General features: G+C 36.0%; 2 protein-coding genes and 1 long non-coding RNA gene across 6 annotated transcripts in view; 1 reads left to right on the top strand and 2 right to left on the bottom strand.

Moving 5' to 3' along the window:
• The window catches only part of LOC137240343 (probable G-protein coupled receptor CG31760), a 1,391,529-nt gene that overhangs the window by 979,120 nt on the left and 384,839 nt on the right, over positions 1–27,570 (top strand). The window lies entirely within an intron of this gene.
• Positions 17,996–23,646, bottom strand: LOC137242464 (uncharacterized). Its single transcript, XR_010950248.1, has 5 exons — positions 23,442–23,646; positions 22,890–23,388; positions 22,682–22,832; positions 18,678–19,062; positions 17,996–18,618 (listed from the first exon to the last, which is right to left on the bottom strand). It is a non-coding gene; the product is annotated as an uncharacterized lncRNA (long non-coding RNA).
• LOC137240070 (protein transport protein Sec24C-like) lies at positions 23,651–24,492 on the bottom strand. Its single transcript, XM_067765987.1, has 4 exons — positions 24,423–24,492; positions 24,132–24,358; positions 23,981–24,071; positions 23,651–23,662 (listed from the first exon to the last, which is right to left on the bottom strand). The coding sequence occupies exons 2-4, from the start codon at positions 24,275–24,277 to the stop codon at positions 23,651–23,653; spliced, it is 249 nt and encodes an 82-aa protein (XP_067622088.1). The 5' UTR covers positions 24,278–24,358; positions 24,423–24,492.

Here is a 27,570-nt window from a genome sequence, read left to right on the forward strand (position 1 = left end):
GTTGCTTAGAAAAATATTCAGGGATTAGGGTAGGTGCTTGCACTCGAGCCGGGTCTGCATACCTTGCTGTGCTACAGCTTAGCTCAGGGAAAAGGGGTGGGCTTGCCTCGGCACTTACAGCGAAAGCGGTAGTAAAAATTTAAGTGTATGCAGAGAGAGATAATTCAACAAAACAAAATAAAACCAGAGAAATAAAAAAAATTACCGCAGCCTCGTACACAACTATATACCTATCATCATGGGATACGTCTAAACCTGTGAGGAATCGCGCAGCAACAACAATAACCGAAAGAGGGAGGTGAAAGGTGGCATTTCCCTCTCTGTCTTTACCCACCCAACCTGTTAATGAATTGCGTAAATTTGTGTTCATTAACCCAATATCATACTTACTCAGTTTACCATGATCTAACCCTACATTTCGTCATTCAATAAAGGCAACTCAGCAATTCATTTTGGAAATTGTATACAAAAACTTTAATAATTTCATAATAGTAGGAATTTACATATAATTGTGATTACAACTAACATAATAGAGACTTCTTTCCCTTTTTTTCTCTCTTCACCCCAATAATAACTTAAAAGGATAAGGTATCATTTATTTTGTTCTTATTTTATTAATTACATTTATATCTTTTCAAAATCCTTAAACCAATTTTTGTTTTCTACTCCAAGCAAAAGTTTAAAAAAAATTATCCAACCCGTTGAAATCGGTTTCCTAACTTTTAACTCAGGATAACAATCAAATCAAACAAAAAAAAAGAATTTCAAAATTATGTAATTATAATTACTTCCACCTATGTATGTGCACCATTAAACAAAAATAAAAGTTTCAATTAGGTATATTTACATAGGTAAGGATGTTAAAATCTATAACAAAAGCTATATAAAAAGAATATAAGTATGCTTGTAAATGTAAATGAACACTTACATTATCATCTGCTGCATCGATGCGACGATGGGCACAGCGACGTCGATGAAGTTCGATGTTGCGTTGCGTTGATGATGTTGCTGTTGGTAAAATTTAGCGAATATATGTTTGATGCGCGACAAAAGAAAAAACACCAACAAAAAACCAATTTGCTATAATCAAAGGGAGTATATGTAACCATTTGTATGCTTCAATCAAATGTGGAAAAAGTTTGCTGTTCAGATAACAACAAGCCAGAGTTTAAGCCTTCTGAGGCCAAGGAAATGGTTAAAAGGGGTTGGATGAGTTTGTTTACACATATGTACACATTTGAATCAAATTATTTAGCTTAAAGCTTCTTGCTGTTGTCCTTTTAACTATAAAGAGATTCCATTCAAAAACATTCGGAAAATGATAATTACGACAAAAAAAATATAAGGTTAACAATATTGAAAAATTTTAATTAAATTTTTTTTTGTCATAAAGAAAAATAAGTATAAAAACAAAATTCTATGCGTATTTGAACATAGCCAAACATATTTTTAATTCCAATTCATTTGTAGAAATAAAATTTTTTTATTTCTTTTTTTTTCCTACCGATCAGCTTTTCTAACTTATTTTAGATAACCTAATCTACATTAATCCGCCTTCGGAAGGTTTCTCGGGAACGGGAACTGGGCCTGAATACTCTGCTCATAATGAAGCTGCAACGATGCGCGTGGAAGAGGATTTTATTTTGATTTGTCTGCACAGCACTATGCAACTATTTGTAGCATATAGGAGATGATGGAACGTTTTCATAGATTTCGTTTTATCTTCATATTTGTTTGTTTATTCATTCAAAATTAAATTTATAATCGGAAAGAAATTTAATTTTCTTTTGCGCTTCCGAAAATTAATTGTAAGAGTATGAAAGTTATTTATTATTTTTTTTTTTTCAGAAGATTTTTCTCGTTGTAATTATTTTACGGTCAAAATTATATGACGTAACAGTCTTTCTATATTTCTAACATCCTTAGTAATTTCAACCCATTTCTTTTGTGATTTATTCAGCAAAAATTTGAATTTTCGGACTTTATCGAAACGTTTTTAATTTGCGCAGGTTTTCTAATAAAATTCGAAACAATTTTTTTTTCTAGGTATAATATTTGAAATTTATATTCAAGTTTTTAAAGAATTCTCGTCTTTTCTACTTTTTTGCGTAAACGCTTTTCGGTTCGTTTGCATATTTTACAATCCATTCTAGTTATTTTTTTTTTGTCTCTTTTTAACTAAATATTTCGAAACTTTCATGAAAAATTTTTAAACAACATTCTTTTTAAACACATGAAATTCGTATAGTCTGTGTAATTTCGTCTTATAAATTTTTTTGTATATCCAAATTTTTATGAAAGAATTTAGAATTCAATAAATGAAAAAAAATGTCCGAAATATAATCACGATTTCTAATTCTTTTCTAGTTTTTGGCATTCTTTCGAAAACGGTTTTGAAAATTTGGAAGTTTTAACTAAGACTATTTTTCTCTGCGATTTTCCAATTTTTTTTTAATTTATCCTTTTTTTCGCAGTTTTTAAAGATCTTTGAAACTTTTTAGCTCTTTCAACTATGCAGCATTTTTCAACTCAAAAAAAAGAAGAATTTTAGCGTTTTTTTTTGGAAATTTTTATATATATATATATTTTTTTTTTAACTTTCAAAATTTGTTTAGTTTTTTTCGCAACTTTTAAGTAATTTTAATTACAATATTATAATATTTGAATTTCTTTTAATTTTTAATTTTAGTAGAACGTGTTTTATTAAAAGACAATAAATGATTGAAGTATAACATTTCACTTAAACAACAAAAACAAAAGTAATAGATGCATAAACTTGCAAAGTAAGAAAAATATTTTGTAATTATTTTGAACTTGCAGATTTTGATACGTTTATTACCAGGGAACTTCCTTGTGCTCAACTCTTACCAGCTCCCGATACATATTACAAATTTATATAAATTTATTCCAAAATGAAATTAAGATGTCTGGACTTTTTAGCTGCAAAATAATTTATTATGTGTTCATTGTCCAGTTCAATTCTTCGGTGAACAGTCATGAGGGCTAGTCCATTCAGTCTTTCTTGGCCCATCGAGTTCCTCAAAAAAGTTGTAAGACGTTTTAAGGTCGAAAACGAACGTTCTGCAGTGCACGTAGTGACAGGCAATGTTGCATAAATTTTTAGTAAACTATAAATGTTCGGAAAAAGCTGACTTTGGCAAGATATCAAAGCTTCGAGTGCAGTTTTTGGGCGAAATTCAGGTTCCAATTGACTCCATTTATTTTTCCATAGAGTCAATTCTACAACAAGACCTGCCGCATCAATGTTTTTGTAAATATTTAACTCACGAGCGTCAGAGGCGGTAAAAGACATATCGAATTTTGCACATATATAGGGAATAAAACGTACCAATTTTGATATGGTTATTTTATGCTGAATAAATCTACTTTCTATTTGCATTGAAATATCGTCAAGAAAAGGCACTGCTATGGCGAATTTATAATAAGCTTTTGGATCTCTAAATGTAGTATTTACTTCGTTCTTTTTAGTGAAAGAAATTCGAGGAAGATTTACTTCTCCACTGACAGATTGTAAAAGCTCTTTAGCGGATTCGAAAATCGTCGAGAATTCATCGTCGATATTTGCGCGAAAATCTTTTAAAACTTATGAAACTAGTTCGATGTGCTCAATGGCACTTGCCAAGTCTAAACTAGGTGACTGTAAACTTTTTCATAAAGGCAACGTGATTTCGAATATTGTTGACGCCATAAAGAGGCTTATCACAAAGTCACAACATATCAGAGATTTTAGAAAACCATTCGCCCTTGATGATGTTTCAATGTCAGCTTCGTTCAACAGTTCTTCAAAAGCTGCAATGATTGGCATATACATCTCTTTGAAACGAATTGATCCATCGTGGTTTTCAACCCAACGAGTGGCGCAAATTGAAACCAATTTTCTTGATTTTGCTTCAGGCAATAATTATTATTTTTTGTCAGTATCTGAGTTCTTTAGGCGATTTTTTTAAAAACACCCCTACAGCTTTAACTACTCCCACGCAGTGACGAATATGGGAGACTTCGCGTGCATGCAAAAGTGCTAAGTTTAACGAATGGGAGCAACAGTGAATATATAAAGCTGCAGGATATTTTTGCCGAATTATTGCTTGAACGCCATTAAAACTACCTTTCATTGCAGCGGCACCATCATATCCTTGGTCAATTTTTGAACTTATTTCTAATCCTAAATCATGCAAAGTTTCGAGAATCATTTCTGCAATGTGACTTCCTGTTGTACATTTTAATTGAACAAATTTCAAAAAATCTTCACGAACAAACAAGAACTCTTGGTCGCTGTCGACATAACGCACACTTATTGACATTTGCTCAGTTTGCGAAATATCTGATGTTTCGTCCACCAATATCGAAAAGCACCTTGCGCTGTTTACTCTTTCCACAATATTTCTCTGAATGATTTCGCCGCAAGTTCCGATTAGCTCATTTTATATATTTGGACTTATATACGTTGCATTTTTAGAGCAAACATCAAAATGGCGTTTGGCGTTTTCATCCCCACATTCCATACGCATGCGAAGGATGGCGCGGAAGTTACCATCATTATGATTAGTCTCGCTACTAAGATCTCCATAATCGCGTGTTTCGCGTAATGCTAATTCTTGTCGAGCACAAAGCTTTATAACTTCTATTATAGGAATAAGCTTTTCTCTATTTTCCTTTATTTGTTGGATGCGAGATGAACCCAACTGCTTTTTAATATCAGGAATAGACATTTTCACCGTTTTCATAAAATGATCTGCAAAGATGACACTAGTCAAATGGTATTGGCATTTTGAATGCTTTTCAAAAGCTTTATTTGCTTTCTTTCATTTAGTAAACGGTTCACATACAAACGATCGCAATTTTTGGTTTGCGCCTTTGCCCGCGCTCTCGTAAGAAAAATGTGCGCAATATTTACAAAGAGCCCCTTGCCCTTTAGCTTGGGTGTACACAAGCCATTCATACCTGTGTGATAAGATTCATTTTTAAATAATGACTAATTTAATTGTCATTAGGATGCCCGTTATTACAAGCTAATCTATTTTTTCAGGTTCTGTACCAAATAAAATCAACTTGACAAATAATAGACACCCTAACGTTCATTCGCACCTTTTCAACCAATGAAGTTGAAACTTAAGATTTCTTTTGCTATCTCTAACAAAATTGAAGGATTCACCTGGAGTCCAAGGATTTGTTAAAAGTTGGAACTTCTTATCGTCTTCAACTTGCGTTCCCAAAAACTTACCAATATCTGTACTACTAACATCCCACTTATTAAAACTTTGTATAAGAACTTCTGTTTTAGTTTCATCCACCACAATTGAATTACTACAACTTGCTTGTTCTTCTATAGTTACAGTTTCAACACTAAAATTCTCAATTTTTTGTTTCTTAAAGCCATATGCAAACAATGTTTGCTTTTTTCACACATTTTTATTTTTCGCAACTCAAACTCAACTTTTGCACAATCACTTAACAAAGCCGAACAAAAATGTAAACAAAAACATATGATTAAATGGGTTGTTTTGATGCTTGCGCTCCAAAAGTGAAGTGTGTGGCGTGTGTTACACGGTCAATAAATACTGACGTGATTCACGGATCGCGATATTTATTGACGGTGTAGCAATATCTATGGATCGTGATATAAATGACACAAATTTGTTCATTTCTGTGGAATTTAATATTATTGCATTATTGGAAAAGCTGTAATAAAAAATCTCAATTGGTTTCTAAACAAAACTAAAAAATCCAGCACTGCACCCACATACATAATGATATTGTAATTTTTTAATCGGAATCACAACATTTAGATGTTTATGGAATGATGGTCGTGTCCAGGCCCGAAAAACTGCCTTTTTCCAATACGACTCATCGCGCTCTACCCTTTTGTTAGCTATAGCCTCCTCATATCATACTTGATAAACGGGATAATCGGATGATCAATAAGCCGTTAAAATTGGTCACCTGATCTGCATTTTAAGCCTTTGCTAATCCACTCTTTGGTTGTACGAGCGAAGAAAAAAAAAGCATAAAGAACATTATGAAATTCGACGTCTGAATAGGCTGCGGTAGGGACTCCAATCCCGAAAATCCCAAGTCCCGAAGGTCCTTGATTTACCTATCAGTTGAGATGAAATTAGCCCTGCCTTGGATCGCTGGTTGAAGATGGGCTGTTGCAGCTGAGCTTTGAAGAAGATGACAAACAAATTCTTATATATTTTTGACTTAAGACACGTTCGAGCTTTTTGCTGAGATATCGTCGCCTTCAATGGTTCCGGCGATATGCAAATTAAAGTTAAAAAAAAAAAACAAATCTATTGCTCAGATTATAGTATTGTAAATATATTTTCCAAATAAAATGTACGAAACTTTGAGAGCTAAGCTGTTGAAAGAAAAACAAAATACCAAAATCTCGGGACTAATCCCGATCTCGGGATTAAAATTAGATTGGATCTATATCACTGATCACCTGATATTACGGTTGAGCCTTGCTTAGCATACATAAGTAGGTATGCGTGGTACACACATAGTGGATGCTGTGTTATCATCCCGTCTTATGGTATATGGTAATGAGCGGATCGAAACTCGAATTTCCCAGTGGTAAATTCATCTGGTCATCTTCATAGCTTGTCCTGTAGAGTATGTTGTGTTTCTGGAAGGGGCGACCCAGTAGAAATATGTGTTTGTCGAAGTGTTTTCTGTTCATAGTAAACTCCTTATTGGATGTGTATACCTATATATACTTTTTGGATTTCACAGAATTTATTCAGCGACTACTAGGCAATTACTGTAATATATAAGCCGAGGATTTTAAGAGCAACCTGCTTTAACGATTTCCGACTTGAAACTATTTATGGAATCTCTTGGACTATACCCTGTGAACACCTCCTCACCTACACATTTCACCCGCACAAATAGTACTCTTCTAGATTTATTCTTTGTGAGTGACCTCCAAAAATCTCTCCACTATAACAAATGGTCTGCCCCTAGTTTTTCTAAACACGACTTAATTTCATGACCTACGATGTCCAGACTACTAGAATACCTTGCTCCGTGACTTATCGCTAGTTCAAGATAATTAATTATGATTTGCTCAACTCTGCGTTAGAGTCGTTGGAATGGAGTCTCATCCGGCGTTTCATATCAGTTGATGATCAAACTTGCTTCCTGCAAAATAAAATCGGCTGGCTTTTTGATTACTACGTCCCCTTAAAAACTAAATTAGTTAATCGGTGCTGTAAGCCTTGGTTTAATACTAGTATTAAAAATTTAATATACATATGTGCGCGATAAGGCTTATTTTCGGTGGAAGAGGTATCGTAGTTTAGAAACACTTACACAATTTAAATCGGCTCGAATCACCGTAACCAAAGCAATTAATAGTGCCAAAACTCTGTGTTATAAGGCTAAGTTTAGCCAAGTAATGGATTCGCGTCAAACATGAAATAAGATAAGGGAAATTGGCTTGGGAAAACCCAGAGAAAGAGCACCTGTTTTTGCTGACTTAGACGAAATTAACAAAAATTTTACTTGTTTTCCTGTATCAAACCCTCATGTATGTCCTGATAGCTATTGTGATCGTGTACTTATTCATGTCAGTCGTTTAGAATTTGTATGTGTTGATGAATGTGATATTGTACAAGCCATCCTTTCGGTCAAGTTTAACGCCATTGGCTTTGATGAAATCAGTGCGAAGTTTTTAAAAATAATACTGCCTAAGATTCTGCCATATGTGACCTACTTAATGAACTCTATACTAACAAAATCTAATTTCCCGAAGTGCTGGAAAGTTGCCAAGATTATTCCTGCACTTAAGAAATATAATGAGTACAGACCTATTGCTAGCCAACCTTTTCTCTCTAAAGTTGTCGAGCGTATTTTGCATAGGCAAATAATGTCATTTGTGCATAATAACAAACTCATTACTGACCGTCAGTCCGGTTTTTTTTTCGTGAGGGCAGGCTCAAAAATTATTAAGATATCAAATATTGAGGGAATGAATCAGATAAATGATATGTATGAAACCCATTCGACATGTTTTGTTTTTAGTATGATGATTCAGTGAGAAGAAATAACAAAAGACCAGCTGTAAAAAATTATTGATTCGTATTTTTTTAAGCTTCCAAACTTGCAAAATACAGTTAATGAAGAAACTAATGTCACGACTGAAGCATTTAATTTTGGTAAAGGAGATTGTGTCAATAATAACGCAGTCATCGACGTACAGCTTTCGGCAACTCTAACAATTCATCAGATCAACACTCAGTTCAGAATAAATTCGATATAGGTTTTTTCTAGAGAACAAACATTTGATGGATGATTATACAAAATTCAAATTACTGGAAAGAACCATGGTCACCACCAAATGACCTTTCCTTTTTCAAATCATAATAAGAAAGGAAAAATTGAAAAACGATATTTTCGACATCACTATTTGATCGAAAACGAGGGTTGGTTTATCCGGATATTTCGAAAGGTTGTTTTTGTAAGTATTGCTTCATATTTGCAAGTGACACTGGAAATCCGCGATCTACTATATCTTTGAATAAACTTGTAAAGATACCGTTGTGTTCATTTGCTAAATTATCTGGTAAAGGTGGTGATATAGCGTGCCACGCATCTAATAAATATCACTTCGAAGCCGTTCTTGCTGCTTCTGATTTTATTAAGTCATATGAAAATCCCGAAGAAGATATTTCAAATATACTCAACTCTCATCGGGTTGCTCAAATTGAAAAGAACAGAAACTTATTGCGTGTTATGATCCAGAATTTAATATTTATGGGGCGTCAAAATCTTGCATTCAGAGGTCATCGAGATGATGGTCCACTGGATCCTCATGAATCTTCAGTGAATCAGGGTAATTTTCGCGCTCTTCTTCAGTACCGAATCGCTGCTGGTGATACTGTATTATAAAATAATTTACAAACTGCATCTTCTAAAGCCACATATAAGCAAAACCACGCAAAATGAGTTAAGAAACTGTTGCAAAGAATAAATTCAAGATATTTTGATAGACAGAATAAGGAATGCAGACTGTTATGCGATTGAATTTGATGAGACAACAGATTCAGGACATATTGAACAACTCAGCCTTTGTTTGCGTTATATTCATGAAGGTAGAATTCGGGAAGATTTTTTAACATTCGTGGACGCTTTTGATTCAATTTGTCAAGAAGATGTTCATTATGAAGAGAAACGGCTCACAGGAATAGCATTAGGTCATATAGTTGTTGATATTCTGAAAAAATTCGGGCTCGATTTCCTTAAGAACGTTGGCATCGGAACAGATAGCTGTTCAGTCATGGTTTCAGAAATAAAGGGGACTGTTCAAGAAATTGTTAAATTTTGTTTATACGTTTGATCTTGTCCGTGTTTTAATCATGCACTCAATAACTCACTTCCAAAAACCTCAAATGTTCCTCAAACAAGAGATTGCATGGCTTTGATGAAAAAAATTATAAGTTTTGCTAATTCTTCAGGTAAACTTCCCCTGGTTTTCAAAAACCATCTCAATGAATCTTTGAGTGAACTGTGTGAGACACGTTGGTCAGAAAGACATGATGGTGTTATACAATTTGAAGACAGTATCACAGAAATTGTAAATGCTTTGAAGGAATTCACAAAATGGCAGGACTGGAAAACGACTTCAGAAGCTCGTTCGTTGATAAAGGCAACTGGCGACACAGAATTCATAATATCAATGATTTGTTTGAGCAATGTTCTTTCAATAACGCGACCATTGAATCTACTTTTACAATCTCCTTCTGTTGATTTGAATCATCCTACTGAATCTGTGAATAGCACACTCAATGTACTTAAGAATTATAGAGCGATTGCAGATGGTAAGTTTTCGGAATTGTTTGAAAAATTACGAGTTTGGCTGATCAATTAGATTTTGAGATTCATATTCCGCGTCTAACAAGTAGACAAATATATCGCTCGAACTTTTCCGCATCTACTGCCGAAGAGTATTATCGAAAAGCGATTTTTATTCCTTTATTAGACCACATTATACTTGACCTTCAAGAAAGATTGCCAGAAGAAACGTTGGACGTTTTTAATTTGACTTACTTCTACCGTCGAAATTTGTACAAAATGATACTCTTTCAAAGAAAAAAAATGCTTTGAAACTGATGAAATCTTTAGGCGAACGATACTCATATTTCTTGAAGAAAAACGAAAAAAATACCGTCCATTTGACAGGAGAGTATGAAGTTTGGTCCGAACTCTGGACAAAAAAGCTCGAGCAAAAATCGGTACCAAAATCGGCAGTAGAAGTTCTAGATCCCTGCGACGAAAATGCTTTTCCACTGATAAGGATTATATTGAACATTTTGGCTACATTGCCGGTCAGAAATGCTTCTCCAGAAAGAAGCTTTTGTACCCTTCGGCGACTAAAAACATGGTTACGAAGAACTATGACTGAAGATAGGCTCACTGGCTTAACACTTTTCCACGTACATTATGATATTAAAATCGACGTTGAAACATAATAGAAAGATACGCAAAAAAAGGGAAGCCAAAAATTGATTTTATTATATAGAACTGTTTCATAACAGCTTGACGTTAATTTATGAAAAATAATAATGTATACCGTTTCAAAAACAACTTTGTAATAAAGCTTCATATTTTTTCTGTCGACGAATATATTGAAATAAACTTAATATCAAATTGTTTTTTCTTTATTTTACCAATATATTTCGGTTACACACGGTAACCGTCTTCAGGGCTTTGAACTATAAAAAAATTACAGAAACATAAAATAAAAATACAATTGACATAAAAAATTAAACAAACATGCACATTTCTCTACATACATTATTTTACACGTCTTCCCTGTTTAACGTGGAGCTAGTCACCAATGATGACATGATACGAAACATTCATTCTCTCTCAATTCGTTTCCAGGAATGGGTCTTAAAGTTCATTCAATTGTAAACATTGGTTCATTCGATTGTAAACAAACTTCATTCGTTTCCAAGAATGGGTCTTGAAGATCAGAGTTGCGTAAACCGCGCAAAAAAAATTCCAAGAAAATCGGTGCGGTTTCATTATTTTTCATTTCAAGTGTATTCAACTACATACATAAGCGGATCAAAAATTTGTAAAAAAGGTACAAGAAATAACAAAATTAAATGAGCTGTTATATTAACGCACGAAAAGAGATAAGTACATTTTATCTTAGCTATCAAAAAATTAAATTTCACGTGTTGTCACGGAAAAATTTTTAACGGGTAAAATAAGCTTTTTTTTGTATTTGTGATCCTGAAAAAATTCGAGTTTTTTGATATCCCATTTGACAATCTTGAGTAAGTTTTCGGTGAAAATCATAAATTAAACCTTTACCATGTAAAATACCCCAAAGTTATTCCGAAATGCCCAAATTTGATTTTGAGGATGATGGCATCTATGGTCAATGTTATAAAAAATGCACATTTTCACGCGCTCTCAGAGAGCGAGAAGTTTCATATCATGTCATCATTGCTAGTCACTGTCCGCATATTGTTTATCAAGTGTTTGTAGTAGCTCGCGCAGTTATCAATGTCCGTCTTGTAATTCATTCGTATGTTAGTCGTTGTGTTTAAAATATGAAGTACTTCTAAAGTCAATATCTTATTATGTTGTTTCTCTTCCTGAAGTATTTTTGTTTGGTTAAAGTTCGGAGAGTGTTTTTTCGTCGTACAGTGTCTCATAACTGCTGTTTTATGGTGAGTTGCTTCGTGGCAATGTTTAAAGTCCGATTTATGTTGGGCTAGTCGAGTTTTTAATTTGGCTTTGGTTGTGTCCACATATATATTATTGCATAATTCCATGTCATTTCCATTACATGGTATTTTATAAGCTTTTATTTAGTTTCACTTTTGTTGTCTGTAATGGAATCTTGCAAGTTAAATTTGATACACTTCCCGGTGTCCGATTGAGCTGAAAATTTGCACACATGTATAACTCCGATGACGATGCAATATTACTTTGTTAGAATTCGATAAATTAATCGATAACACAGTTATCGGTAAAGATTTGTATTTACTTTGGCATAACAGCCTAAGTCCCATACAAACCCGCCGGTACCTATCCGTGGATTGTGATATTTGGACGTGGTGAATCACGCGTGGTGAATCTCAACGCTTGTGAAAAGCGGAGACACAACCCTCTGTTGTATTTCTGTGTATAACCAACATAGCTGAAATTTTAAGGCTGTTCAACTCTGTAATCTTTTCTGTAATTTATTTTGCTTTTGGAAAAATTACCTATTTGAAAAAAGCTGGCTGAAAAATATTGGCATAACAGCTTAAGTTAAATGGAATGGAAAAACTTGGAAAATTTGAGCAGATGTGGCAATTTCGCGTGTCCGTTGAACGAAATATTGAAAATCTATTGATCATCGCTAGGAAATTAGCGACATTCCATCAACTTAGCAGCACTTTAGCAATACTACTGTTATTATTTGGCCGCTCAAACACACCCATATTAATTTGCATTAAATTTAAAATATACAACTCAAAAATGACTCCGGTTGTTATGTCCGCAGCATTTATTTGGTGCAAATACAACATAATCATTTACACGGCCAAAGCCATAATAATTTGAACGGGTCATCAATTCTTTCTCTGATTCAAAAGCTGAACTACCAGCGCTACCGCCATCAGCTCAGTGTCATCATTGTCAGTAGCGCCAATAACACCAAACTCGTGCCTGACAAACAAAATTCGTTTCACTCAATAGTGCAAGTGAAATGTACTACGCACTCATTACTAAGTAGCGTCAAAAATTCGATTGGAGTCATTTCGTCAATGAGCTACCATGGAGCTGGCACCGCATTGGCGCTGGCGCCATGCAATTTACATCACTAAAATTGCACGAATGTCCAGGCTCATGACTTTGTTAATCCAGATGGTGAAAACGAAGACTCAAAGGAATGCAACCTTGCAAACAACAGCCGTCATTTTCAAAGTGTAAAAATTCTGTGATACAACGAACGCTAACGCCGTTAGGCTGTTATCGGTAAGTGTTGCATAATTTTCTGCGCACTTGATTTTGTTTTACAGATTTTTGGCGATGGAATTTTAGCTAAGCGAAAGTAGGAATTTTATTTTAAAACAGATTTAACCCACAGATGACAGATCTGCAATAAGTAGTTGTAAACAGAACGCGGCATAGGCAAAGTTAAGTTATTTAACATTGTTTGACACAATTTTATATGTGCTCTCTGTCAAAAATGCTTCAACTAACTTAGTCACATTTTATTTCGATTATGAATATGCCCCAATATATTCGGATTATGATATAATAAAATTAAAGAAAGAAATAAAATTAAAGAAAAAAAACTTTTTTAAAAATAAGCTTTTATTATTGGTTAATAAAATTAACTAAAAAGTAAGTTGATGCATTAAAACAAATGGATAGGATGAGAAACGTTACAAATAACTAAGTAAAGGTTACATAACTAATTTAAACAAAATTTTACCCTACTAAAAATTAAAAAAAAATGCATATTTAAATTAAATTTAAGAAAAAGGCTTTTCTAAGAACAAGCTTCTATTACTTGTTAATAAAACGAACTAAAAAGTAAAAAATAAAATTAAAGAAAAAAACTTTTTTAAAATAAGCTTTTATTATTGGTTAATAAAATTAACTAAAAAGTAAACAATAAATTGACTCTAAAGAAATATAACACTTTATAAGTTCATTGTAAGCTTTAACGATAATTAGGCTTTTTCGTCTGCGACAAAAGAATTCCATATTGTACATAATTATATATTTTTAACATCAAAACTTTACACCTAAATTATTAAACCTTACAGTTTATATCACAGTCCTAATTGTTCTAATAAAAGCGTGTTACATTGCGATAGCAAGAAAAGGAGATCCTAAATGTTCTTAATTAAAAAAAAAAAAAATAAATGTAAGGCGCGATAACCTCCGAAGAGATCTAAGGCCGAGCTTCTCTTCCAATTTGTGTCGTGCTCCTCTTGATTTTTCCCTACAAATTGGCCGGACGGGACCTACATGTTTTATGCCGACTCCGAACGGCATCTGCAAGGCAGATGAGTTTTCACTGAGAGCTTTTCATGGCAGAAATACAATCGGAGCGCTTGCCAGACACTGCCGAGGGGCGACCCCGCTTAGAAAAATTTTCTTCTAATTGAAAAATCTTATTTCTAAAATTTTGATGTTGCTTTGCCCGGGAGTTGAACCCAGGGCATACGGTGTGATAGGCGGAGCACGCTACCATCACACCACGGTGGCCGCCAAATGTTCTTAATTATACCATCAAAATTCAACACGTTTTTTATTAGAACAATTAGAACTGTGATATAAACTGTACGGTTTAATAATTTAGGTGTAAAGTTTTAATGTTAAAAATATATAATTATGTACAATATAGAATTCTTTTGTCGCAGACGAAAAAGCCTAATTATCGTTAAAGCTTACAATGAACTTATAAAGTGTTATATTTCTTTAGAGTCAATTTATTGTTTACTTTTTAGTTAATTTTATTAACCAATAATAAAAGCTTATTTTTAAAAAAGTTTTTTTTTCTTTAATTTTATTATATATCACATTGCTTGCTTCTATCCGCCTGAGGTACCTTATATTTTGTTCTGTTGAATAAATTTTTTAATGTGTTAATTGGCTTGTGCGCTATTCTAACTTTTTCTTTATTATAACAATTCGAGTTTACTAAGCGCTCTGATAAATTTGGTACATAAAATAATGATTTGAAAATTTCAGGTTTTTGTGATTCCCGTTGACTAGCTTGTGATGTACATCTTTTAATTAGGGTATTTGTAACATTTTCAGGAAAATCTTGACTTTTTAATAGTACTTTTGCTTCTTCTTTGATCTCTTCGTGGTAAGCGTCATCTGATATATTTAGCATACGTCGTATACAGCCCATTGGTGTATTCATTATCATCGTCTTTGGGTGTTTCGAATGAAAGTTAATGATTCGTCCGGTAGATGTGGGTTTCTTATACCACTTTAACTTCAATTGGTTGCCTCGTCGAATAATAATTGAGTCAAGATATGGCAATTTTCCGTCGTCTTCGAGTTCCGTTGTAAACTTTATATGTTTGTTATAGGAATTTAATGCGTCAAGTGTGTTTTGTACCTCATATTCATTTATTATGGCGAATAGGTCGTCCACGTACTTTGTGACTAATCTTGGTACTCTTGTTATATTCTCCAACAACTCTTCCATCACGATATCTGCAATCACTGGTGAGGTCGGTGATCCCATTGGCAACCCTTTCAGCTGGGTGTAAATTGTATCATTAAATTTGAAATATCGATTTTCTTCGATGCAAAATTTTAACATTTCTATAAACATTTTCTTTGGTAGTTTCGTATGCTTCTCTATTGTTGTCCATTTTCTTATTATGATGTCAAGTGCTAGTTGGGTTGGTATACTGGGAAACAGGGAAATTACGTCAAATGATATAGTCTTTCATCGTCATAGCTATACGAGTTGTTTATTTTTTCTTTGAAGTCTAGTGTATTTTTTATGTTATAACTCGAGTTTGCTGTGACGTTTTTTAAAATATCCGCTATATATTTGCACAGGTTGTGTGCTGGAGATCCGACGGCGGAACATATCGGCCTGAGTGGGGTTCCTTGCTTATGTGTTTTTGGAAGTCCATAAATCCGTGGAGGTAGTGCCGTGGTTGTGGTGAGTTTATTTTTCTCGGCTTTTGTGATTACATCCATTCTGTACATTTTATCTATGTTATTATTTTTGCTTTGAAGCCTCGCTGTTGGATCCTGTCTCTGAATTCTGTACATATCATGTCACATTTAATATATCATTCATTTTGTTTTCATAGTCATTTACATTCATTGCCACTATTTGGTTTCCCTTGTCCGATGATAACACATGAATATTTTTATTTTTGCTCAGAAAATTCCGCGTCTCCTTCACTGTATCCGATATTGCACTATCTATTGCACTTTGCTTATTTGTTCTTACATGAGCTTTCACAAGTTCAGAAAATTTTGTTCGCGCCTCTTTTTGTTTATCTTTCGTTGTGTTTGTTGGTACCAAATCCTAACCATCCGCGATATATTGAAACAATGGAAAGCTCTTATTTTCTATTGGCAGCGCGAACTTTGGACCCTTTGCTAACAGACATTTTATGTCTGAGGGAAATTCAACATCAGTTGTGTTTACAAACCACTCTTCATGTTTGTTGTTGTTGACCCACATATGGTTTCGTTTTTTCCTTAGATTTTCGTGTTTTGATTCTTGCTTTTTCTTTAGTGCTCCTGTAGCTTTGTTCGCAATCTCCCCTTCTTGTTTTATAAATTCTTCGAAGTCATCTTCGCTCAGCTTTTTCTGCAGCTTTGTTGTGACGTATTCCATGCGCTGTTTTTGTCTTTTGAGTATATTGTGCTTGTGTTTGATCAGAAGGTTTACCCTGCAAAAATTGTTGGATTACGTGTTCCATTTTCTTCATGTTGGAGTACTCTAACAATACTCCTTTGCAATGGGTTTGCGGACCACCATCAGCCGATCATTGCTCGTTTTTTAACGACAGTGATCACGACACGATGACAATCGAACAGAGTTGCCAAAAGTAAAATATTGCATGCAAATAACTAATAATAAAATTTTACTTTGGCAACTCTGATAAAATGCAACAGCGCACTGGTTTTATGTATACATACTATAGTATGTATAGAGAAAAATTAGCTTCTTTATTCACGCAAATGCTAAATGACATAAGAATATTCGTAGTATAAAATATAAAAGTTGTATTGCCCCTCTTCATTTACTTTCATTTTAAATTAAATTCACTTCGATAATTCTTTCCGACACAATTCCTCTTTAGTACTTTGGCATATGATCCTCTGTGGGTGCTCCATGGAGTACTACAGTGAAAGTACTTTGGAAAGTACTCTCACGTATGTACTCTATGGGATACTCACAAACAAAGCGAGAGTGGGATCACCTACTCCTCTCCTAGGACATCGCAATGCTAATTGGGGCACATTTTTTCTATGAATACAGATTACCCTGCAAAAACGCTCCACGTCATTTGCCTAGTCATTTGACCGTCATTGTGCGGTCACGGCCCTTGTTAAATTTTAGTAACGTTTGCACTAGCAAGAGTAGATTTTTTACATTTTTTTCCCATTTCGTACCTATTTATGTTATTGTGCATTCCGCTCCCACTTATAGGATGTGGGCATAGTGCTGTGCTGCTCACACACGTCACAATGCTCGTCAAATGGCGGTCATATTCTCCGTCATTTCACTCTACATTTTCGAGCCATTTGTCAGTCAATTTTACTGCGGTTTTACCATTTATATAACCGCCATATAACATGAATTTTACCTGCAGATTTACTTTACCTGGAGCGGCCATATGAATAAAATATGAACCAAAAAAATTGAATTTTCAATATTTATTATTATCATTATTATTATATATGTACATGAAATTGGAACTTATATTAATACAGTTTATATAAAAAAGAAGTAAGTACTTTAATAATAAATAAACTCGCTTAATTGGTTTTTGTTTTCCAATTGAAATCTTTTCTAAGCGAGCAGAAAATAATTTTAAGCTTTAGAAAAAACTCCAATTATTTGAATCAATTTACTCAACAACAGATTCGATTTACTCTATTTTTCAGATCAAGAATATTCAAAGGTGTCGTGGAATCCGATTGCTGTCGTAATTGAATTTTATAGTAATAAAGTAAAATATGAATTTAAAAATGTAGGACTAGTAATTGAATCAGACTTATTATTGTTCTAAATCTAATCATTCAAGCAATAATTCTGAAACCCTAGCAGGAGTATTGATTGGTTTCAAATCTAATTCCAACAGCAATCGTATCACGATATACCTTATTATATATGTACATGAAATTGTAACTTAAATTAATACAGTTGATAAAAAAGAAAAGTAAGAATTTTAATAATAAATAAACTCGCCTTATTGGTTTTTATTTTCCAATTAAAATCTTCTCCAAGCGAACAGAAAATAATTTTAAGCTTCAGAAAAAACTCCAATTATTTAAATAATCTACAACTTAAAGCTTAGTAGAAATTCAGATTAGGTTTACTCTTTTTTCAGATCAAGAATATTCAAAGGTGTCGTGGAATCCGATTGCTGTCGTAATTGATGAACTTAAAAATGTACGAATTGTAATTGAGTCAGACTTATTATTGTTCTAAATCTAATCATTCAAGCAATAATTCTGCAACCCTTAGCAGGAGTATTGATTGGTTTCAAATCTAATTCCGATAGCAATCGTATCACATCCCTTATTATATATGTACGTGATATTGCAACTTAAATTAATACTGTTAATATAAAGAAAAGTAAATACTTTAATAATAAATAAACTCTCTTAATTGGTTTTTGTTTTCCAATTGAAATCTTTTCCTGTGCAAGCACATCGCTAACCTGTGTTGGCAAAAGATATGATTATACTGTCTTCGATAGTCGAACGAGCCGCTACTCGGCGAAGTAGAGATGACCGTTGTGTCGGTGGCAGCTGTTACAACAGCAGTTTCTAACTTTACACCATCAGTACAGTGTGATGAATGCTTCACTGCCTTTTCCAATTGCTTGGCGCCAGCAATTTTTGCTGTTTGTAAAGCTTTAGCTGTAATGCAAATATATAGGTGGGTTAAAGTGGTTTTCGTATGATATTCAACAACTCACCCTATACCATCATCACTGCCTCCTCATCGATTTTGAATATGTGTACTGTTTCAGTATTCAGACCCAGTTCGTTTGGTGCAATATTTTCGATTTGATGAATATGTATACTATCCGTTAGGCAGACAATTAGGTGCAATCGATTCATTCATATACTGTGGGTATTTGAGCCGTAGACGCAATGGCAGATATTTTGATTCTTTTTAAAGTGTAACATTTATAAACAGTTGGGTTTCTCTGCTGTCACCATCACCACTACAGAGCTATTGAAGAAACGCTCGACCAAGATAATATGTGAGATTTACACGCATAGATTTATTCCACCTTTTCACAGTTATTGATGGAGAAAATGCGAAAGCCATATTTACCATCCAATACCGAAATAGAACTGTAGAGGAAGAAACATTTTATAAAATTTAATAAAATAAAAAAAAACCCTTTTTTTGCTATAACTTAAAAAAACTCATATTCAAACTTCTGCTTAACTTCTACATATCAATAGCTACCTTTACCACCAGGAGTCACTATTGCTTCTACGCCTATGCTATTGTTTCCTACATCGATGAGCTTTGTAATAAAATAAACAGCTATCTCCCCAATCTCTCCAGTTTTGTCGCCTCGCGAAACCTGATATTGTCACCAACCAAATCATCGGTGACCTTATTTAAAATATGACCGCGCCAAATGTCGACCATATGGCATTACCCTACCGACTGTCTTACACCTTAAAATTTTGGGTGTGACTTTCGATCAGGATCTACATCTTGGAGAGCATGCACTAGCAATTGTAACGAAAATCGTCGTTGGTGTGAGGGCTTAGCCGATCTCCATAGCGCCCGACTATGAGGAGGAGCTGTTTAGGACTGGCATCTACGCCGTTTCGCCTTGGGAGCAGTGGTGGACCCAACAGAAGAGGAGATCGAGCGCTTGGCATGGGCTCAAAGGCGGTAGAAGTAGGTCGAAGGCAGTTCAAAAGGTTTGCTTCGAGAAACCCTCGGTTCTGCAACCGGTATGAGGGGGAAGAAGCGTCGAATGGCAGAATGAAAAGGCAACGTTCGGCGGAAGGCGACGAGCCTGCTTTCAAGAGGCAGAAAGGGCCCAGTCCCAGAGCCGCGACGCAGGGCAGTCCCATAGACAAGACAAGTAGGCCCAAAGCTGTAAGACAGATGGGCCCCAAAAGCGAGGTAGCAACTACCTCGAAGGCTGCGAGTCAGAAGGAAGTTCCAACTATGGAAGTAAGAGATAAGCCAAAGGGAGATAACGCTTAGACTCCGACTTTCTCGGAAGTGCTAAAGGGAGCTAAGTCTCCGGCTTTCTCGGAGGTGCCAAAGGGAAATAACACTAAGACGCCGGCTTTTCCCGAGAAGATGTGTGGCAAAGCAGTCACTGACTGTGGCGCTGGTTGATCGTAGCAGTCCTTTCGAACAGATGACTAGTAAAAGGTGGAGATCTGTAGAAAAAGAGCTTATTAGCTTAATGCTTAAGATGATGCGGGAATAACCAAGTAAGCTCCTTCCAACCTTTGATTCGGGGGATAGTATAATGGTATGAAGATGATAGCGTGCGACAACATCGCGAGCTTGCGGTGGCTAGAGGAAGTGATTCCAAATCTCCAAAGTCAGGGCACGAACGCGCGTTTTGAGATGGTGGTTAAAGCGCAAATCCCCAAGGTACCAAAAGTTAAGGTATGGATACCATGCGTGATGAAGTCGGAGGAAACACTGCGACTTTTGCAGAATCAGAATCCGAACATTCCGACACAAGATTGGAAGGTACTTACTATATCTCGGCCTACGGAGGAAGGTCAGTTATACATCTTTCAAATAAACAAGCAGGCGGAGGATATATTGTACGCGCAGCTTGGAAAAATGTCCTTAGGTACGGTAAAATTTATATGCGACTCAGGAAAAGAATTCGCGGGTATTAAAGTCCTAACACCCTAGACGTGGTGAAGTCGAAAAGGACCTCAAAAGCCTAAGGGGAAAAAGACAGTTGGAGGTAGCCCACGTCACTCCGAATGTGTTAGGAGGGGACCAACAGCCAGACGGTGCTGTGAGTCGTACAGAGGAACACCCGGCACAACAGGTACAAGAGGCTGAAGGGGGCTTCGAACACTCTAAACCAAAAGGGCTAGGGGAGGACGACGACGTCACGATGAAGGTGCTGGAGGGGGACGAGCAGCCCATTGGTGCTGCGAGTCCTACAGATAAACCTCCAACACAGTAAAGTGGCGTCGAGCGAACTCCTCCTAACGCGCTGATCCAGAAGCCGTGGCTTCCATCGGGAGGAAAGGTTTCTGGACTTAGCGCTCGCGGATTTGGCGTTTACTATGCGCAAACGGAAGGACGGGTGCTGTAGTAATGGTAAGGAAACAGCTGCATTCATATATGCTGCCTAATTACACTACTGAGGACCTCGTAGAGGTGGTGAAATCGCCGGGCTCAGATGGTACATGTCCGGCCATGCTACAAGTTTCAAGTAGGGCGGTCGTGGGATGGCTTAAAATAATATTCGATGGGTGCATAAACTGAATCATGTACCGCACTCTTGGAGAACTGCTCGTGTAGCTTTCCTACCAAAGGCGGGGAAGATCGGCCACGTGTATCCCAAAGATTATAGACCCAATAGCTTAACATCATTTCTGCTCAAAACCTTTGAGAGGCTGATAGATGTGTACATAAAGTCCAACGTGGATGAAAAGCTGCTACCCACAACACAACAGGCGTACACCAAAGGCATGTCAGTAGACACCGCATTGCATAGGGTGGTAATAAGCATAGAAAAAGTCCTGGAATATAAGGAATATGCTCTAGAAGTCTTCTTAAGCATTGTCGGGGCTTTCTAGATGGGCGATTATTGATGGTCTTAATTACGTTAAAGTACATCCAGCCTTACCCAGATGGATCGACTGCATGTTAAACTGCAGTAAGATTACATCGCAATGGGGATTGTACAGGGGCACTCCGCAGGTAGGGGTGCTATCACCTCTGCTGTGGACACTGGTCATTAACCAACTGCTTAGGGGATTCTACGAGGGACCAGAAAAACTTACGGTTTACGCAGATGACGTTGCATATGGTCTTGTTAACAAAGAGGTACAAGGTCCCTAATTGGACCAGGCCTAAGTTAGAAGGGGCGACCCTACGGGAGAAACCTTGCACAAAATATCTAGGAATGATCCAAGACAGTAAGCTGTCATGGAAGCTCAACGTGGAGGAGAGGGTGAGGAAGGCTTCAACGGCACTTTATGCATGTAAAAGAATCGGCATATACGATCAGAAGGAACTCGATGACGATGCCTCAAAACTAGCAACCAAAAGCAATAATTATCATTTCACTGACACAAATTTTATAGTTTTTTTTCAGGATTTGGACACAATGTTGTTGTTGTTTTTGTAGCGATAAGGTTGCCCCCCGAAGGCTTTGGGGAGTGTTATCGATGTGATGGTCCTTTAGCCGGATACAGATCCGGTACGCTCCGGTAACACAGCTCCATTAAAGTCCCGACCATCTCGGGAACGATTTATGTGGCCACATTAAACCTTCAGGCCATCCCTCCCTACCCACCCACCCGCCGCGGATAGGTGAGGTTGACAATTGGGTTTGGAGAAGCTATATATTGCGCTGGCAACCTGAAGGGTTGCGCTACACAGCCCCTTGAATCTGGTATTTTAGTCGCCTCTTACGACAGGCATACCTACCGCGGGTAAATTCTGACCTCCTAACCCGCTGGGGGGTATTTCGACACAATCTTTTCATTATATTACTTAACAATTTAAAGGCTTCATTCTGTATTGCGAACGATAGCTCAGACGAACGATTCGCCTCCAAACGATTTCTTCTAGCAATGTTATTCTCTATCATTTTCGTTCGGTCTTTACCTTTCTAACCAACAGGAAGGCAAAAGTAATTGTCAAGTGATAAGTTGCCATTGTTTAACATAGTGCAAATACACTAGCGATTCGTCTCTCATCCGCATCGAAAGTTCGTTTCGTATTTTGACTTACCAGCAACAACAGAATCATGTTTAATTGTACGCCGCACAAGCATTATAGCATCATGTAACGAAGCTCAGTTTCTTCCAAAAATTGTTCAACACTGCCACGTAAAATCAATGTACTTATTCTAGCATTAACGCAACCTTTAAAGAATTATAAACTATAAAAATGAAATTAATGTCAAACCTTGGTAAATGTTGAAACGTTCACCACCAACCTGACGTTCTTCAAAGTAATCACATTGACCCAAAACACTGGAATTAATATCATTAGCTGTAGTCATAAGAGCACCACCACAAGCTTTCATTCTACGTTTCCAATCTTCTTCTGGTACATGAACAGCACAGAACATATCACGATCTGCAAAATACTGTGTAGCAACATCACCAATTGGTAATTTAGAAAACACAACATTGGCGCTTTACTTAGCTAGTTTATTCTACAGATCACGCCATTCAGCATCAACAATTTTCTGATACTCTTGGATATTGGAGGACATTGCTGTGGCAGATCATTTTTCCAATAAAGCACTTTGTTGCTCCTTTGATTGGCGCTTCGACATGTACAGCCATGTCATATTTTAGCATGCATAATTGTAATGCTTTACGTATAGCTTTAATGATGATACGTGCATGCACGCCTTCCTCAACATCTGGCTTAACTTGTTTTAAGATTTCACATGCTTAAAATACTACTGAAGTGGTGCCATCGCCGACCTGATAAGAGAAACATTTTTATTCTACACATTCTAATATAACAAAAAACTTACCTCAACATTTTGAAATTTGGCGATGTCTACTAGAGTTTTACGGCTGGATTCACAATATCCAATAGTTTCATAATGGTTGCCCCATCATTTGAAATTGTGGCCTTACCACTGGAATCAACAATATGCTTGTCCATACTACGTGAACCCAATGTAGTGCATACAGTGCCGCAATTGAATGCGAGGCATTGATGTTGGATATGAGTTGAGGTTTACCATGAGAGCTATCGGTACCCAATCATTTTTTACACAAATACTCATGTACCCAATACAAGTTCAGGACGTTCATATTTATCGACACGCTGTCCGGTATGGCCCGAATGTTGGAAATATGCAGGTGGCACTGTTGAGAAAAAATATGGATCAATGAACACAAGTAAAAGTGAAAGATTTTTTTTTTTACCATCTCTTGTTACTTTACACATTAGGAATTGGAAACGACGACCAGCATCTACAAGTTGCTATTGAGCCTTGCAACGATTACATCTAATTGCACCCAATTCACCAAAATTTACATTGGGTGGCTCATATTCACCCTCAACCGTGTGTGCCATTGGTGAGACGGTAAGTGTAATGGACAAAGCTGTTGTTTTTAATAAATCAGCTGTTGCAGGTATGTAATACAATGACGACCTGCAAAGAAGAAAGATCAATGTAATTGCCAAACAAAACATTAATTTCGATTATCGATACCTAACGTAACGTGGCGAGGAGTTACCCTGATCTTCTACCATATATTTTGTGGTCACCAATGGTGGTAATAAACCCTGTTCATTAGTAATAAAAGCACCACCAGCGCTATTTTGATTTTTAATGATGACCCTTATCGGATTTGGCATCTGTTCGGGATCTAAACGGCGTTGAGCTTGATCATACTGTTGCGTCTGTTGATATTTACCAGTAACAGGTGCAGGTGGTTGCTAAAGAAAATAACACAAAAATAATCATCAGCAAATTTGTAAATTATTAGTTGTATTAGCATACATTATAACCAGGACGTCCGGACGTGTCCGGGTATTGGGGGTTGACCCGGCTTGGGTGGTTGACTGAGCATTGGCGTTGTTGTTGTTGTTGTTGTAGCGATTAGGTTACTCCCCGAAGGCTTTGGGGAGTGTTATCGATGTGATGGTTCTTTGTCGGATACAGATCCGGTACGCTCCGGTAACACAGCACCGTTAAGGTGCTGGCCCGACCATCTCGGGAACGATTTATATGGCCACATTGAACCTTCAGGCCATCCCTCCCTCCCCACCCCCAAGTTCCATGAGGAGCTTGGGGTCGCCAGAGCCTCGTCTGTTAGTGAAACGGGATTCGCCGCTCGAAGGTGAGGTTGACAATTGGGTTGGAGAAGCTATATATTGCGCTACACAACCCCTTGAATCCCTGAGCATTGGCGTCTGTCCAGGTTGTGTTGGTGGCATCATAAAAGCCATCAATAACAAGTGCCAAGAATATATCCGCGGCATACCTGCCGACCAAAATGATTCAAGGGGTTGTGATTGCCAACCTCACCTACCCGTGGCGAATCCTATACCTAACAATTTTGTGTGAACAATTGGTGCCAGTTAACCCTCTGAAATAATCGGCGCAATTGTTCGCCATTGTGTTGGCATTAATTTGGCAAAATGCAAAAACTTTTCATCCTCCTCCCGTGACCATTCTGTCTTCTTTATGCTAGGATCAAGCCATTCGTACCAGCGTGCCTTACATTGCTTGGCAGATTTGCGGTGCAGCAGTGATGCAATACGTGACCACTGGTTTTTGCCATATTTCATTACAGCTCCTTTGAGGATTTCATCCTGAAAGTTATCAATTTAGTTAATAAACGGCCAAGAGTAACCAATCGCGTCAAATGCTTACCTCAGTGTTTCTCCACACACCACCTTTTATCATAATTCGCGGCATGGTGCTATAGAATTGTGAATTCTTTGGGAAAATTTTAGAATAGCACAACCTCCACCCCCCCCCCCCCCCCCCCCCCCCCCGAGTTTGGGGTAAAACTTGGTATCAAATGAAAGAGGGAGTTCTCCCGCAAACTTATAATTTAAAAGTTATTTGTTGTTAAAGTTTGCAAATTTAGCAAATTTCTATAGCACTTTAAATTACAATTTACATCTTTCAAAACCTTAATCCACATACATATCTATATAAATTGGCAACGATAAACTTAAATTGCATTTTTGTATATTTCACATTTCATTTTTGCATAGTTTTCACTTATTATAAATGTTTTTATTAAATCAATCGCGCTTTTGTAGCAACATGCACATGTATATATATATATATATATTTTTTATTGATGACATTACAAAGCTGTGCTGCCACATATATATACGTATACACATATAAAATTTGTATAGAAATTTGCCAACTTTAACACCAAATAACTTTTAAATTATAAGTTTGCGCACTTTAAAATATATATATTTGTGATCTGGAGAACTCCCTCTTAATTTTAAATCTTTCCGGAGATATTCCATTTAAAACTCTCAAAATTGAAAAAATTTCCCACCACCAAATGTTTTGCTGTCTCTGCTGAATCAGAAATGGCGGATTTTTTTGCACGCAAAAATTACGTATTTTGCTATCCCTATAAAAATAAGTTTCGTCAATTTTTTTGATGTAATTTGAAATTTATTTATAATAGCCTTAGCATTGCTATAGTTTCTCCTTATTTCTGCATATCCCATTTCGTTGTTGTTTTATGCTTACGGCGTGCCTTCCGTCTTTGTAATGAAATCCTTTGGCGACCTTTTCTGTTAACAAGGTATTTGTTTAACCGGCTTTAGGTCCAATTTTTAGTATTAAAACACCAAAAATTGTTTTTTTTTTCTTTAGTTTGCCAATATATTTCGGTTACACACGGTAACCGTCTTCAGGGCTTTGAATTATAAACAAATTACAGAAACATAAAATAAAAATACAATTGACATAAAAAATTAAACAAACATGAACATATCTCTACATACATTATTTTACACGTCTTCGCTGTTTAACGTGGAGCTCATTGTAAATTTTACCAAGTAGCGCAACTAACAGCTGATCGGTGAAAATTCGCACATTCACACGCACAGTTCTCGACTCAGTTTCAAAAACAAACTTTAGATTATTTAACTCAAATTTTAAAGTGGGACAATCCTTACGAATTTTATGTATATAGAATATATAAGGCGTTTTTATTGTTATTAAAACAATAGTTTTATTTTTTTTAAAGCTTTTATCATTTTTTTTTTTTTAACTTTGAAAAGACTCCGAACACCATTCTTTCATTATATGACATTCGACTGCCTAGTCCACTGCCTTCCACTCTATTCGCAACAAAAGATCTATTTAAGTTGCCAAAGTATATAGTAAACAATGGTGGAGCTAGTCACTGTCCGCATATTGTTTATCAAGTGATTGTAGTAGCTCGCGCAGTTATCAATGTCCGCTTTGTAATTCATTCGTATGTTAGTCGGTGTGTTTAAAATATGAAGTACTTCTAAAGTCAATCTCTTATTATATTGTTTCTCTTCCTGAAGTATTGTTGTTTGGTTAAAGTTCGGAGAGTGGTTTTTCGTCGTACAGTGTGTCATAAGTGCTGTTTTATGGTGAGTTGTTTCGTGGCAATGTTTAAAGTCTGATTTATGTTGGGCTAGTCGAGTTTTTAATTTGGCTTTGGTTGTGTGTAAACTTAATATCAATAAACAAAATTGTTCATCTCTTTTTTTTCTTTTTTTGATTGCTGCTATAGATAAAGACTCAAAATAACTCCACTTAGTTAAAGCCACAAGTGAAACTCTCTTATCAGAAAGAACTAGCTTCTACCTTTGAGCTGTATAAAATCATTTCTTGATTGCTTTTTGTTCGAATTCTTTCACTTAGTTGAGCTAATCTGAGTGCTTAAAGATAAATTCGATACGTTTATTTGTAATTATGTCAAAATGGTGATCTGAAGTTAATCATTAATTTATATTACTGACTTCCATGGCAATTTCGATTTTGAGCTTTCGGCCATGATCGGCCCCCTCATCTGGATACCTGTATCCCCCCTGATACCTACGCTACTGTATGGCTGTGAAATTTATGCTAATTTTGACTCTATATATAAAAACAAGCTAAATGTTGTTTATAACAACATTGCCAGTCATGT

This window comes from Eurosta solidaginis, chromosome 2 (genome assembly GCF_040869045.1).
Source record: "Eurosta solidaginis isolate ZX-2024a chromosome 2, ASM4086904v1, whole genome shotgun sequence".
In the NCBI taxonomy this organism is placed as follows: domain Eukaryota; kingdom Metazoa; phylum Arthropoda; class Insecta; order Diptera; family Tephritidae; genus Eurosta; species Eurosta solidaginis.

What these genes read in the sequence shown, in the direction of transcription:
- LOC137240070 (XM_067765987.1), bottom strand. Translation starts at nt 24,277, where the DNA reads ATGCCAAATCCGATAAGGGTCATCATTAAAAATCAAAATAGCGCTGGT. An exon ending in TCCTCGCCACGTTACGTTAG is followed by an intron (nt 24,072 to 24,131) that starts GTATCGATAATC and finishes TCTTCTTTGCAG; the next exon opens with GTCGTCATTGTATTACATAC.